Source organism: Sapajus apella, unplaced genomic scaffold, assembly GCF_009761245.1.
Source record: "Sapajus apella isolate SASKATOON/1434 unplaced genomic scaffold, GSC_monkey_1.0 scaffold6, whole genome shotgun sequence".
In the NCBI taxonomy this organism is placed as follows: Eukaryota; Metazoa; Chordata; class Mammalia; order Primates; family Cebidae; genus Sapajus; species Sapajus apella.
Genome location: NW_022436946.1, coordinates 39,954,622 through 39,971,408, shown reverse-complemented (window position 1 = coordinate 39,971,408; position 16,787 = coordinate 39,954,622). Strand labels below are relative to the sequence as shown.

At 38.3% G+C, this 16,787-nt stretch overlaps 1 protein-coding gene across 6 annotated transcripts in view; it reads left to right on the top strand.

Moving 5' to 3' along the window:
- The window catches only part of FIG4 (FIG4 phosphoinositide 5-phosphatase), a 134,135-nt gene that overhangs the window by 55,972 nt on the left and 61,376 nt on the right, over positions 1-16,787 (top strand). For all 6 annotated transcript variants that reach the window (XR_004267896.1, XM_032275056.1, XM_032275060.1 and 3 more), the window contains 5 exons: positions 6,182-6,315; positions 7,858-7,974; positions 10,248-10,293; positions 11,630-11,778; positions 13,354-13,520. Coding sequence is in view for 5 of the 6 variants with exons in the window: in XM_032275056.1 (XP_032130947.1) it covers positions 6,182-6,315; positions 7,858-7,974; positions 10,248-10,293; positions 11,630-11,778; positions 13,354-13,520 (613 nt within the window). In the remaining variant the exon portion in view is untranslated. The remainder of the gene's footprint in view (positions 1-6,181; positions 6,316-7,857; positions 7,975-10,247; positions 10,294-11,629; positions 11,779-13,353; positions 13,521-16,787) is intronic.

The window sequence follows — 16,787 nt, the reverse complement described above, 5'->3', positions numbered from 1 at the left end:
TGTGTGTGTGTGTGTGTGTGTGTGTGTGTGTGTGTGTGTGTGTGTGTTTTATGTGTGTGGAGGAATATGTCCCCAAACTGACAGTTGGGGGAGAAGAGTGGAACAGTGAGGCATTCGGCTTCATTTATTTCCATGTTGCTCTTTGTAATTGCATCCCACTAGGGACTGACTTTGTAAAATAAATCACTCAGATATTAGAGACATAATTTTCTAGACATTTTATTTCAGAAGTTTCATATTCATGTCTCTGCATATCAACACAGAATAATATAAGGTGGATAATCTCTAACCTCGGCCTAGTATTAAACAGTAGCTGTAGTATACATAATTAAAAATTTAAAGTAGGAAAACTTTAGTGAAAATGCTCATGGACACTTTTCCAGTAAATTTATAGAAAATAAGATATTGTTAGTATAGAAATAAGTTATTGCCAAAGTATGAAATTATAAAGTGTTACTGGATTAGAAACCTAGATTTAAATTAGTGGATTTCGGCAGGGCATGATCCTGCCTCAAAAAATAAAATAAAAATAAGTTCATGTTTTACAGAGTCCATATAGTATGATTGAAAAGCTGTCATTAAATGGAGATTCAAGTCTACAATGCTTGAAATAATTCTCTAATAATTGTGTACACAAAAATACTATTATATACATGTGATTATAATGTATTCTTTGCCAGACATTTCACATGTACATTTATTTTTTCATGTATTTAAAGGTCAGTGGATTTTAAAGTTGTACTTGTTTATTGTTCCATTGCAATAAAAATTCTGACAATAACTCAAAGTTAGCTACAGAAATAGTTTGGAGATTAAATTGCTGTTTCATGGAATAGAAAAATATTTTGTTGTTTATGGCACTAGTTATTTTATTCATAATATTAAAGAAATTGTTTATTCAGGTCACTTGGAAGAGACCTTATTAACTGTGATTAAAGGTCCAAAGAATATATGTGTGAATAGAATGATACCTGGGGGATACTCACTCTTCATTCTACTACTATATGAAGAGTTAATAAAGTGAAATGCTTTTCATGATTTAATTTCTCTTTTATCCTGTTTTGTGAATTTTTTCTCAGTTGTGAAAGTTTGAGGCACTGGTTGAAAGAGAGTTCGCAGCAATCCATGTACCTTCAGTGCTGCCACTGTATCAACAGGAGACCAAACTAGGATCAAGTATAAACTGTACATCAGAGGTTTTTAATCTGTGGCCCATGGATGGCTGTTAGGGGGATCTCAGAACCCTTTGAAATGATATGCAGCTGGATGTGGTGGCTCATGTCTCTAATCCCAGTGACTTGGGAAGCTGAGGTGGGAGGCTCACATGAGGCCAGGAATCTGAGACCAGCCTGAGCAGCACAGGAGACTCAATCTCTAAAAAAAAAAAAAAAAATTTTTTTCAATTAGTTGGGCATGGTGCACACCTGTAGTCCCAGCTACTTGGAAGGCTGAAGTAGGAGAATCACTTGAGCCCAGGAGTTCAGGATACGGTGAGCTATGATTGCACTACTGCGTTCCAGCCTAGGTGACAGAGTGAGACCCTGTCTCCTTATAAAAAAAAAAAAAAAAAAAAAAAAAAAAAAAACAAGAAATGATATGCAAAATCACTTGTGTATGTAAAGTTTTTGTTTAGTTGTTAAGGGTCTGTGGCTCTAAAGGGGTTGACTAACAACCCACTAACACTAATCCTCTATGGACAGACAATGGATACAGCAGATTCTTCATGCAGAGATGAATGAAGGTTGCTCAAATAACCTTTCCTCTCCATCCCACAAAATGTCAGGTTTGATAGAAGAATTTCAAAAAGATTTTGTTTCCCTAGTTGAATTTAAATTGTTTTGAGAAAAATTTCAGATATATAATTTAATTTTCTCAGATATATAAAAAAGCAAAATATATTTTCATCCTAAGCTGATTTAACACTGTTCTTAATTCTTATCTAATTATTTCATTTGATGTATTCAGCTGTGCACAATAGCTACCCCTTTTTGTTTCTACAGTAGTTATCTAATTAAATTCATGGCAATTGAAAAGTAATTTCCATGATTGAAAACAGCACAGACTAATTTTGATGCTAACAATAGTGCCTTAAAACCACTTCAGTCTCACTATTGTGGCATTAATTGTTTTTCTTTGTTTCTAAGTGAAGGCTTGATCAGGGTAACAATGAAAATGGTAAATTTTTATAGGGTACTTACCATATGCCAGCTGTTCTATAAAAACTCACCATGCTCTACTGCTGGATTCGGTTTGCCAGTATTTCATTGAGGATTTTCACATTGATGTTCATCAGGGATATTGGCCTGAAATTTTCTTTTTTTGTTGTGTCTTTGCCAGGTTTTGGTATCAGGGTGATGCTGGCCTCATAAAATGAGTTAGGGAGGAGTCCCTCTTTTTCTGTTGTTTGGAATAGTTTCAGAAGGAATGGTACCAGCTCCTCCTTGCACCTCTGGTAGAATTTGGCTGTGAAGCCGCTGGTCTTGGGCTTTTTTTGGTTGTTAGGCTATTAATTACTGCCTCAATTTCAGAACTTGTTGTTGGTCTATTCAGGGATTCGACTTCTTCCTGGTTTAGTCTTGGGAGGGTATATGTATTCTGGAATTTATCTATGTCTTCTAGATTTTCTAGTTTATTTGTGTAGAGGTGTTTATAGTATTCTCTGATGGTAGTTTGTATTTCTGGAGGATTGGTGGTGATATCCCTTTTATCGTTTTTTATTATGTCTATTTGATACTTCTTTCTTCTTCTTTATTAGTCTGGCTAGAGGTCTGTGTATTTTGTTCATCTTTTCAAAAAACCAGTTTCTGGATTCATTGATTTTTTTTTTGAAGGGTTCTTTTGTGTCTATCTCATTTAGTTCTGCTCTGATCTTAGTTATTTCTTGTCTTCTGCTAGCTTTTGAATTTGTTTGGTCTTCCATGGCAATCAAGTCAGCTTAATCCCTGGGATGCAGCTGGGTTCAACAGATGCAAATCAATAAATGTAATCCATCACATAAACAGAACCAGTGACAAAAACCACATGATTATCTCAATAGATGCAAAAAAGGCCTTTGATAAAATTCAACACCTTTCATGATGGAACTCATTTCAGTATCTCAAAATAATAAAAACTATTTATAACAAACTCCAGTCAATATTATACTGAATGTGCAAAAGCTGGAAGCATTTTCTTTGAAAAACAGCACAAGACAAGGATACCATCTCTCACCATTTCTATCAACATAGCACTGGAAGTTCTGGCCAAAGCAATCAGGCAAGAGAAAGAAATAAAGGATATTCAAATAGGAAGAGAGGAAGTCAAATGATCTCTGCAGATGACATGATTGTATATTTAGAAAACCTCATTGCCTCAGCCCAGAAGCTCCTTAAGCTTATAAGCAACTTCGGCAAAATCTCAGGATACAAAAATCAATGTGCAAAAATCACAAGCATTCCTATACACCAATAGTAGACAGACAGCCAAATCATGAGTGAACTCTTATTCACAATTGTTATGAAGAGAATAAAATATTTAGGAATACAAATTACAAGGGATGTGAAGGACCTCTTTTTTTTTTTTTTTTTTTAAAGACGGGGTTTCATCATGTTGGTCTGGCTGGTCTTGAACTCCCGACCTCAGGTGATCCACCCGCCTTAACCTCCAAAGGGCTTGGATTACAGGCGTGAGCCACCGCGCCTGGCTGGACCTTTTTAAGGAGAACTGTAAACCACTGCTCAAGGAAATAAGAGAGGACACAAACAAATGGAAAAGCATTCTATGCTCATGGATACAAAGAATCAATATTATGAAAATGGACATACTGCCCAAAGTAATTTATAGATTCAATGCTATCCCCATCAGGCTATCATTGGCTTTCCTTACAGAATTGGAAAAAACTACTTTAAATTTCATATGGAACCAAAAAAGAGCCTGTATAGCCAAGTCAAACCTAAGCAAAAGAAGAAAGCTGTAGGCATCACGCTACCTGACTTCAAACTATACTACAAGGCTACAGTAACTGAAACAGCATGTTACTGGTACCAAAACAGATATATAGACCAATGGCATAACAGGGGCCTCAGAAATAATGCCACACATCTATAACCATCTGATCTTTGAGAAACCTGACAAAAACAAGCAATGGGGAAAGGATTCCCTATTTAATAAATGGTGTTGGGAAAACTGGCTAGCCATATGCAGAAAACTGAAATTGGACCCCCTCCTTACTCCATATACAAAAATTAACTCATGATGGATTACAGACTTAAATGTAAGACCTAAAACCATAAAAACCCTAGAAGAAAACCTAGGCAAAACCATTCAGGACATAGGCATGGGCAAAGACTTCATGACCAAATTCACCAAAAGCAATGGCAACAAAAGCCACAGTTGACAAATGGGATCTAATTAAAGTAAAGAGCCTCTGCGCAGCAAAAGGAACAATCTTCAGAGTGAACAGGCAACCTACAGAATGGGAGAAAATTTTTATAGTCTATACAACTGACAAAGGGCCAATATCCAGAATCTGCAAAGAACTTAAACAAATTTATAAGAAAAAAACAACCCTATCAAAAAGTGGCTGAAAGATATGAACAGACACTTCTCAAAAGAAGACATTTATGCGGCCAACAAACATACGTAAAAAAGCTCATCATCACTGGTCATTAGAGACATGCAAATCAAAACCACAATGAGATACCATCTTATGCCAGTTAGAATGGCAATCATTAAAAAATCAGGACACAGCAGATGCTGGAGAGGATATGGAGAAATAGGAACGCTTTTACACTATTGGAGAGTATAAATTAGTTCAACCATTGTAGAAGACAGTGTGGCGATTCCTCACGGATCTAGAACTAGAAATACCATTTGACCCAGCAATCCCATTACTGGGCATATACTGAAAGGATTATAAGTCATTCTACTATGAAGACACATGCACACATATGTTTATTGCAGCACTGTTCACAATAGCAAAGACTTGGAACCAACCCAAATGCCCAGCAATGACAGACTGGATAAAGAAAATGTGGCACATATACACCATGGAATGTTATGTAGCCATAAAAACAGATGAGTTCATGTCCTTTGCAGGGACATGGATGAAACTGGAAACCATCATTCTCAGCAAGCTAACACAGGAACAGAAAACCAAACACTGCATGTTCTTACTCTTTAGTGGGAGTTGAACAATGAGAACACGTGGACACAGGGAGGAGAACATCACACACCAGGGCCTGTTGGGGGCTGGGGGGTCAGGGAAGGGATAGCATTAGGACAAATACCTAATGTAGATGAGAGGTTGATGGGTGCAGAAAACCACCATGAGATGTGTATACCTATGTAACAAACCTGAATGTTCTGTACATGTATCCCAGAACTTAAAGTATTAAAAAACAAAACAAAATTCACCATGCTCCATCTCATTTAAGTCTCGCATTAATGCCCTAAGGAAAACACTGTTGTTATCCCATTTTATAGATGAAAAATGGAAGCCAAGGGAAATTGAGAACATTGCCCAAGCCCACATAACTAGTGAGTGGCAGAGCTAGCATTCCAGCCACAGAACTGTACAATAAAGTACTAGCTTCTCTTGAGTGAGAGACAGTGCAATATCTAAAGAGATGTCCCAGGCAAGGAGGCAGAAGGCAAGGTTTCCATGAATACCTCTCAACCTCAATTTATTCAACCACAGTGTAAAAAGAAAAAAAAAAAATGCCTGTTTTGGTTATCTCACAGAGTATTTGCCGGTCTAATTTCTAAAGTCCTCTGAAGGCTCAAAACTGCTCCCTGTGTGCTAGTTTAGGAATTGTTCATTCAGACCAGTTGATGATGTCTTTCTGGCATCTAGCTGGCTGAAGTTAGAGGCTCCCTTCTTCTGGTCCTTGGGAAGGGTCTCCTCTGCCAGAGTGGGGTGTGGAGTGTGTGAGCCAGGGCCTATGTGGGGCGAGCTGGGCTTCTCAGGGTGCAGGGAGGGTACCAGGAAGAAATCTGATCTCCTTGACTCTTTAAAGCCCATTATCTGTTCACTTTAATCAAATGGAGCGTTTATTTCTTTGTGTTTTTATTTCTGATTATTGTAGCTAGATTTCATTTTAGTATATTTAAGACTTGGATTTTTTGTCCAAGTAAACATGTTGAGTCTGTTCCTCTAATTTAAGGGAATTAGAACACTGAAAATGTTTAATTTTTGATAAAGGAACGGGAAAAAAGAAAGCATGAAAGAATTCTGAGTGAAGAACTTGTTGCTGCTGTGACCTATCTCAACCAGTTTTTGCCTCCTGAGCACACTATTGTTTATATTCCTTGGGACATGGCCAAGTATACCAAAAGGTGAATGATACTCATCTGTCTGGCTGTGATCATTTCCTTTTCTTGTAATGACAAATAACAGGAAGCTGACCTCTGTGGTAAAGTAAATGTTACCCTTTTAATTTCCTTCATGAACCTGTTGAGGGGCTGTTTTGAGTACATCAATAAACTCACCAAAGTTTTTTTTTTTTTTTTACTATCATATATACCATTTGCAAATTGTTTGAAATATCTAGTCATTTCAGAACATCTCTATGAATATTCCTTAAAGGCATTAGTTTCACTTTTTTCTATATCATTCTGTCTCACTATTAAAAACTTTCTCAGATATCACTCGTGGATGAACCTGTGATCATTCCTGATTGTATATAGTAGATCCAAATTCCTTAGTGTAACGTTAAAACCTCATCATCTGTTTGGCTTCAGAATGCAATCACTTTTTATTTATCCCAAGGGCTGTTCTGTTCCAGAAAACCCAATCTTCATGCTCTGCCACAAATGTAGCAGCCAAAGTCCTATCCCTAAGCCTCCATTCCATTCCTATTCTTCACCCTCCCTAGGATATTTTCCCACCTCTCTTTTATATTTCAACATCTGATTCAAAACTCATCTCTTCTAAGGAACTTACCTTTGTTAAATCTTGTACTTTTGTTCACTTACTACACATCATACAAGCTCTAGGTTTGCTTACATTCTCATTTTTTAAAATGTTACTGTATTGTTTTGTACCTAACTCATTGTACTTTTTTCTAAATGATTTTATACAGTTAGATAAACACACACACACGCATGCACACACGCACGCACGCACACACACTTTCCTGAGTATAAGTTTGGTACAAGTAGTTGCCGTTTGTATTTATTATTATTACTATTTAAACAGAGTCTCGCTCTGTTGCCCAGGCTGGAGTGCAGTGGTGCAATCTCAGCTTACTGCAGACTCTACCTCCCGGGTTCAAGCGATTCTCCAGCCTCAGCCTCCCAAGTAGCTGGGACTACAGTCATGCACCACCATGCCTAGCTAATGTTGTGCTTTTAGTGGAGATGGGGTTTCACCATGTTGGCCAGGGTGGTCTCAAACTCCTGACCTAAAGTGATCCACCCTCATCGGCCTCTGAAAGTGCTGGGATTACAGGGGTGAGCCACTGTGCCCGGTTGCCATTCATATTATTTTCCTTTCTTTTCCCTCTGCCAGCTGCACTGTGCATGGTGCTCTTTTCACAGCCATTTTATGAATGTGTATTGACTTGACAGCTCTTGAGGAGTGAAAGTCTTTGGAGAAAGCTCATACAGGGATGTTATATACCAAGATTAAGGATCACCAATATTTGATATTAAGTTACAGGTCTTTTGTGTCTCTTGCACATAAAATGTTGCTGGTTACCAAGTATACATTATATTCTAGACATTGTCACATGTTCCTATCAAGTACCAGCCAAGAGATTTTAAAAATTATATCCCTAAATATTATTCGTATAGACTTTACTGGTTTTAGATATAAGGATAAATATGTATTAAAACTTGTCTTCTTCTCACTTTTCTCATTCTTCCTTCTCTCCTCAGCAAGCTGTGTAATGTTCTTGATCGACTGAATGTGATTGCAGAAAGTGTGGTGAAGAAAACAGGTTTCTTTGTAAACCGCCCTGATTCTTACTGCAGCATTTTGCGGCCAGATGAAAAGTATGTATGCTATTTTAAAACTTACAGTAAGCCATGATTTTTGCTCTTGTGGGTATTCTAAATATGAGCAGTTAGTACTGCTTGGAAATTAGATTAATTTAGTCCTAGGGGGAGGCAAACTGCTCACATGACTGTGTACTGTATGTTCACTGGGACATGGGAATTCTTTTGGTGATTACTTACATACCTTGAGATGGAAGCCATGGGATCTTTATCTCTTGCTTCATAAAACAAATGTTACATAAAATATTTCTGTAAGTAAAATTTTCAACAGTTCACTCTATTTTTCACTATTGAAATAGAAACAGACATTTTTCTTATAGATTTGGTACTAACAATTTTGTGAAAATGGTACTTATTGTATTATAGTTATTTGCTCACAAATCTTTCATTACTATTTTGGGAGCTTCTTCAGAGCAAGGATTTATGCTTTTTCTTTTAAGAAACCAATATTATAGCCGGGCGCGGTGGCTCACGCCTGTAATCCCAGCACTTTGGGAGGCTGAGGCGGGTGGATCACGAGGTCAAGAGATCGAGACTAATCCTGGTCAACATGGTGAAACCCCGTCTCTACTAAAAATACAAAAAATTAGCTGGGCATGGTGGTGCGTGCCTGTAATCCCAGCCACTCAGGAGGCTGAGGCAGGAGAATTGCCTGAACCCAGGAGGCGGAGGTTGCGGTGAGCCTAGATCGTCCCCAACCTCCGCCTCCTGGGTACAAGAGGTAAAATCCATCTCAAAAAAAAAAAAAAAAAAAAAAAGAAACCAATATTATGTATTTCTGGCATTTTATTTTCAGTTAATGTAGTTAACTACAATGATAAGACAACAAAAAACAACCAACTATATTGTATATATGTCTTTGGAAGTAATTCTTTTGTTATAGTTTGCATTGTTTGCACTTGCTAATTGTTTGAATTTTAGGGTACCCATGACAGGGGTCCCCTAAGACCACTCCCAGATTCAGTGATTCACTAGGAGAACTGAAAGGACTCAGCCTGTTGTTGGATTCTGGCTATAATTTATTGTGGTGAAAGGATATAAAGTGAAATTAAAAGGGAAAAACAAGCTTCCAGAGTCTTCTCCCTAGTGGTGTCACAGAGAACACACTTAATTCTCCCAAGAAACAGGTTGTGAAGCATGGGTGAAATGTTGCCAGTCAAGGAAGCGTGTTGGAGACTCTGTTTTTTACTGGAGGCTGGTCACATAGGCAGCCTCTGCCTGTCATATACCAAAATTCCTGACTTCCAGAGGGAAAAAAGGGTTCAGGAAAAACCGTATTATTTATACAAACCATTTCAGCACAGTGAGCCACTCTTATCAGTTCTGGGAATGATGGAAATCCTCCTGAAATTTAAGTTCCCAGACATTGACCAAGCTCCAACCTTATAAGCAGGACTTTCTAAGGATAGCAGTTAGGACTGTTCGGTTAATTCTTTTCTGTACAGCACCGTCTTTTAAATAATTAAAATATTAACATTATCTATAGTATTTCATAACAAAACATATTCCTATGTATTCATTGCACATGGAGAAAATAAGTAGTCTCTAAAAAGAAACCTGTAAAACCAACTGAAGAAATACAACAAAGCCTCCATGAATAAAAGCTGGAGGAGGTGGAGAATCCTAATGTTGAGCTGGGAAGGCTAAGGCTTGGAAGATTTTATTAGAAAGATTCCTACGAGCTGGATGCGGTGGCTCACGCCTGTAACCCCAGCACTTTGGGAGGCCAAGGTGGGCGGATAATGAGGTCAAGAGATCGAGACCATCCTGGCCAACATGGTGAAACCTTGTCTCTACTAAAAATACAAAAATTAGCTGGGCATGGTGCCTGTAATCCCAGCTACTCGGGAGGCTGAGGCAGGAGAATTGCTTGAACCTGGGAGGCCGAGGTTGTAGTGAGCCGAGATTGCCCCACCCCCTTGTACTCCGCCCTACGATTATTATTCATGTGTATAGAGACCAAATAAGAAGTGCATTTGAATGAAAGCAAGGGAGATTTTGGTTGAGCATAGGTAACAAAATGCCACAGTGGGCACTTGGGCAAATTAAATTGCCCCTTTCCTGGACTCTTTGAGGAGAGTGTGGTAAGCAGTCTGTCTCAGTCATTTGCATGTTTACTTACCTGAAAGAATGAGAGTGGGCAGGATCAGCTGATTTTTCAGGAGCCTTCAGCTCTATTATTTTGATTCTATGATTCTTAACAAGGAGCTGGTACCAAAAATAAATATTCTGTCATTAACTTTTTAAAAAATGTTTATTTTTCAATACAGGTGGAATGAACTAGGAGGATGTGTGATTCCCACTGGTCGCCTGCAGGTATACACAATATTATATTCATAGTGAATATATCTGTATCCATTGTGTACTGTATGTTTTCTGCAAGCAATCATGGAGAGACCTATATCTTATTTAATGCAGAATTATTATTTGAGAATGTTGTTAAAAGCCTTACTTCTAGTCTTTAATGCTTATGAAAAATGTGTAGCTGGCCAGGCGCGGTTGCTCATGCCTGTAATCCCAGCACTTTGGGAGGCCGAGGCAAGTGGATCACGAGGTCAGGAAATTGAGACCATCCTGGCTAACACAGTGAAACTCCATCTCTACTAAAAATACAGAGAAATTAGCCAGGTGTGGTGACATGTGCCTGTAGTTCTAGCTATGTGGGAGGCTGAGGCAGGAGAATTGCTTGAACCCAGGAGGCAGAGGTTGCAGTGAGCAGAGATCACGCCACTGCACTCCAGCCTGCGTGGCAGAGTGACATTCCATCTAAAGAAAAAAAAAAAAAGAAGAAAAGAAAAATGTGTAGCTGAAATAATATGGCCTATGAATTTTTTCTGTATGTGAAAATTTGATTACTAGAAATAGAAACACAAACAGGAGCATGATGAGAATAAAGTAAAGTGACTTTAAAAAAGAAGCCAAGTGTATATACTAAATATGTTAACTATGCTTTAAGACTGATATGGCCCTAACCACTGAATATTTGGGTTGTATAATAAAGGAGATATGTCAGAAAAAAGCACATATTTTGCTAATTGATACATGTGGAAATTGTTAGTTATTTGTTTTATTTTGTTAAACTAACAAAGTAAATTCAAATATAGACCAGAATATTTAATGATACTGTTACATCAGCATGTATAACCTTATGCAACTTTAAAAATGTTCTTCAGGCCAGGCGTGATGGCTCATGCCTGTAATCCCAGCACTTTGGGAGGCTGAGGCGAGCAGATCATAAGGTCAGGAGATTGAGACCATCCTGGCTAACACAGTGAAACCCCATCTGTCCTAAAAATACAAAAAATTAGCCAGGCATGGTGGTGGGCACCTGTAATCCCAGCTACTTGGGAGGCTGAGAGGAGAATCGCTTGAACCAGGAAGCGGAGGTTGCAGTGAGCCGAGACCTCGCCACTGCACTCTAGCCTGGGTGACAGAGTGAGACTCCATCTCAAAAAAAAAAAAAAAGTCTTCATTTTTTTGACTTTACGCAAAACTGAATAATATTTGTTCAGGAATAACACCTGCCCACAGACTTTTTCGTTTCTTTTCTTTTCTTCTTTTTTTTGCTTCTTAAAGAAAAGAAATCTAAAGTAGTATGGAAGTTCTTTGGTTATGAAATAATGATTGAAACTCTTAAGGTATTTCTCTTTAGACTGGCATCCTTCGAACCAACTGTGTAGACTGTTTAGATCGCACCAACACAGCACAGTTTATGGTGGGAAAATGTGCTCTGGCCTATCAGCTGTATTCATTGGGATTGATTGACAAACCTAATCTACAGTTTGATACAGATGCAGTTAGGTAAGCCTTATGTTTTGCTGTTTGAATGCTGGTAATGACAGAAGGCAAATCTGGTTAATAATAAGATTTTTTTTATGAATATGTTCCTACTTTTAGCTTCTCAAAAATTATGTTGCTAGAAAACATTATTCAAACTAATTGTTTTTCTTATGTTTTCTTCTACTAGTTTTATAGTTTTTGATCTTATGTTGAAGTCTTGATCTATCTTGAGTTGATTTTTGTACTCGATGAGAGATGGGGGACCAATTTCATTCTTCTGCATTTGAATATCCAATTTTCCCAGCACCCATTTGTTGAAGAGGGTGTCCTTTCCCTAGTGTATGTTCTTGGTGTCTTAGAATAAATATTTCTATTAAAGACTTATGTATTCTTGCCATGGTTTCGGCTTTGGGTTTTTCTTTTGTTGTTGTTTTTGCTTGTGTTAATTATGAATAAACACCACATTCTTTAGATAAATCCAAAGTACTTAGACAAACTAGTGGGTGTTTTTTTTAAAAAAACAAATCCATATGGCATTTTTTTTTTAAAGTACTGTGTCTTCCTACATACTAAAAATCTGAGATGTTTAAAAGATTGATTCTTCATTAAGGATTACTATTTCTTCACTGTCTTTTGGATCTGTGGCAGTCCATGAAGTATAATTTTTTGAAAATATAGTTAATGATAGCTGGTACTGGTCATCAGAAATTGTCACAAAGGCTCAGCTTAGGAAAGTAATCAGATTAACAAATGGCCAGACCAACAGATATCACTGCACTGGAAGTATTAACAGGCACTTGAAGAAACACAAGTTTCAAAAGTACATATCTAAGAAAGAATATGATTTGTTAGTCTGCTGTGATTTGAATCTTTGTGTCTTCCCTAAGTTCATATGTTGAAATCCTAACCCCCAAAGGGGTAGTATTAGGACATATGACCTTTGAAAAATGAGTGGAGCTGAGAGGAACCCTCATGATTGGGACTAGTGTCCTTATTATAAAAGACTGAAGAAAGCTAGCTAGCCCCTTCCATCATGTGAGGACACAATGAGAATGCCATCTGTGATCTAGGAAATGGGCCCTCACCAGACACCACATCTACCAGCTTCTTGATCTTGTGCTTCCCAGCCTCCAGAAATGTGAGAAATAAATGTTTGCTGTTTATAAGCCACCCAGTTTATGGTGTCTTGTTGTAGCAGCTCGAATGGACTAAGACACTGTGACAGGAGCATATTCTTTTTTCAGAGGCAATTCAGAGAGCACAGTACATTCTGTCACGTGAGGTGAATTGCTCTGGCAGGCTACAGAAAGTTTGGAGTCTTTAAATATGGTTAGAAACAGCCTGGTCTGGCTTTGGTGGGTTATGTTTTTGGTGTCCCTGCTTCCGTTTTAGTGTTTTCTGTGGTTTTGGTGTTTATTGGAGTATCACTCAAAACTATATTAGCATTTGCATTTATTTTCAAGATGTTAAAGAGTCTAACTTGAAAGGCTCAGAAGAATTTTTAAAATGTAAGATTTGTTTGGAATTTGGCTAAGTAAATAACTTGTGCTTTGATTTTGGTAAAATTCTTTAAAGTGAGTTTTTCTTTTTTTTTAGGTTATTTGAGGAACTCTATGAAGATCATGGCGATACCTTATCCCTTCAGTATGGTGGTTCTCAACTTGTTCATCGCGTGAAAACCTACAGAAAGATAGCACCATGGACCCAGCACTCAAAAGACATTATGCAAACCCTGTCTAGATATTACAGCAATGCCTTTTCAGGTAATTCTGAAGTAATAGGTATTTTTAAGACTTACTCTGAAGTGCATTTTTTATACATTTCTAAAAGCTATGTGGCTAAGTAAAATTAAAATTAAATATTTTTAAAGTTTAAATAAAACAGTCTGTCACTTAGAAGGTGCTCAGTAAATATTTGTTCAGTAAATGAATGAATAAACATTTGTATTTTAAATAGGACACTTTTGCATTTTGGCACCCATAATTACAGTTTTTATATAATGTAACACAGTTTAAGTCCTTGGCTTCTGTCTCTTTCTATTTTTCTGCTTGCAGTATATAGATACAATTTCTTGAGGGTGTTGAGTCATTTTTTTAAATAGGGTTCAATGTCTCGACAATTGTCTAACAGTGTAAATATCGCTGAATTTTTTTAAATGTCAGCTAGAAATGAATTGTGATATTAGCACTAAATTATACTCATTAAATTCTACTGTTTTATGACTTGTGAATACTACATGGAACAGGGTGATAAAATGGTACTTTCCTGCCTCCATTCTGATGGAATTGCCAATACAATGGGTATCACAGACCAAAGTGATTGTGAAACAAACCCCCATGCACAGAATTTATGAAGGAAGTGCTCAGTGGTTGATTTCATGAGTCTTCAGCCCTTGTATTAGATTAAGGATAGAAAAGTTTACAGAATATGGAGAAGAAGATTGATAAAGAGGTCCTTGGGAGTGAACTATGCCTGCAGTAACAACCACCCTCAGTGAAAATATAGTGGGCTTCAACAGGACTCTGGGTGAGCTTGACATAGTATCCTGCTGTTGAAGAGACCCAGAGTGTAGACCCTCGGCTGTTGCACAGCAAATCTGAAGCGGAGGGATAGGCTGAGGAGAGTGTGCCACGTTGGGAACTGTCTGTACTCCTCCAGTTGGGTGGGCCAAAGTGTACTTGAGTGTTGACTAGTAACTGGATGTGGGCCTCATGGAGGAGGGTGCCAGCATGGAGTTGGGCTGGGTCCTGGCCAGTAAGGCTCCTGGAAGGACAGAGAGACTCTAGCAGCAAGATCCAGGAGGTAAACACCGGATTCTTAAGGTAACACCAGATACCTACCAAGCCAAGGAAGGAGTTACAGGAAACTGCCTGACAAAAGGGAATTGCAAGAGAGTCCCCAGTGCTGGCAGCTTCAGAAGCATCTGGGATAGTATCCGTAAGAGTCAGCTATCCACATTTTCTCGGCCCAGAGAGACTGCAAAGCTGGGTCTTACACTCCTGTCCAACTGTATTAGTTTTCTGTGCTGTGTAACAAATGACTATAAACTTAGCAGCTTAAAACAGCACACATGCATTATCTCACAATGTCTGTGTATCAGACGTTTATGCACAACTTAACTGGGTGCCCCCTGCTTAGCGTCTCTCAAGGCTGCCATTGGGAAGGAACCACCCCCAGCTCACGTGTTGGCAGAATTCAGTGCCTTATGGCTGTAGGACTTATAACAGCATGCGTCTTCACAGCTTACAAGAGAATGAGTGTGCCAGCAAGACCGAGTGTGCCAGCAAGACCGATGATCATGGGAGTGACATCCTGTCGTCTTTGCCATATCCCTTTGGTCAGGAGCAAATCACATGTGCCCCCGCTCACACACACAAGGGAAATCCACATTCGTTTCCCAGGACTGCTGTGTCAAAACAGCACAAACCGGTGGCTCAAAACAATAGAAATGTATTGTCTTGCAGCTCTGGAGGCTAGGAGTCTGAATTCTAAGTGTTGACAGGGCCATGCTCCCTCTGAAAACCCAGAGAGGAGAATCCTTATCGGTTGCTTCTGTCGCGTGCCAACAGACATATCCCTCGGAGTGTATGTCACTATGAAAAAAGGCATCTGTTCTTCTGCCCTCTCCTATCTTCATTGTCCCTGTAATAAGGGTCATTCTTGTTACTTAAGGATGAAGTAATGTGCTTTTTAATAAGACTAGAGGATAGACAGAATGACTGTGTAGCTGTCCATGTTTAAAAAAGAAAGAATAATATAAAGGATAAAGATAGTCATGAGAAAGTAATGTGCACAAATGGAAAGGTAAGGCAAAATTATGCACAACTGAAAGAGGAACTATGAAAGGAATGATTTTATGAATAATGTGACTAAAACAGTCTTCTTTATTTTAAGAAGCATGGTGTCATTGGGGTGTATAATTTATTTTTAAATTACAATGGGTATTATATAATGGTGACAATATAGAACAATTTTCTTTAAACCACTCAAGACAACTTTGCAAAACTTAAATCAGTCGTCTCATGTTATGCCTCTGGGCTAGGCAGGAAGATACACTAAGAAACAGGGGAAAAAAAAAAAAAAACCACTGGGTGCAGTGGCTCACGCTTGTAATCCTGCATTTTGGGAGACCAAGACAGGAGGATTGCTTGAGCCCAGGAGTTTGAGACCAGCCTGGGCAGCATAGTGAGACCCCATCTCTACAACAAATACAAAAATTAGCCTAGCATGGTAGTGCACACCTGTAGTCCCAGCTATGTGGGAGGCTAAGGGCAGAGGATCCCTTGAGCCTAGGAGTTCGAGGCTGCAGTGAGCTATGATCATGCCACTGCACTCCAGCCTGGGTGACAGAGTGAGACTTTCTCTCTCTCAGAAAACAAGCAAACAAAAGCAACCAGAATAGTGAGATTAAGTTGTTAGGAATTTTACCCTTGGTTTATGTGGGCAGATTGATGCTATGTAGGCAATTCACCTGACCCTTTTTCTGATTCATTTCAAAAACTGTTCTTGAGGCTTCACGTGCTAGCATGCATGTTTGTCTCTAGGAAGTACCATTTAGTTTTTAATATAACTAGTTACATAGGCAGTTTGAGGATGCTTTACAGGGAAAGCATAGGTATCTAAGTACTCTCTTCACATGTTAGGGAGGGCTTTTAATTCCCTTAATGGCCTTGTTAAGTGCTTTCTAATTTTTTTTTTAATTCAAATTTTGTAAGCCTGGATTTTCTTGTTGAGTTTAAATCCTATTATAAAAAAAAGATAAGAAACCTACAGCAGTTAATAATAGATATGCTGTAGATACGTATGTGTGTGTGTACATATATATATATATATATATATGCCTAACATAAATATATACACCCACATGCGTGTGCATAATGGAAATGTAGTGAATGTGTGTATGCATGCATGGAGGGGAATCATGTCCTCAAACAGGGATCTAAAGAGAAAAGATCACAAGGTGTGTTAGGCCATTTTTGCATTGCCATAAAGAAATGCCTGAGACTGAGTAATTTTATAAAGAAAAGAAG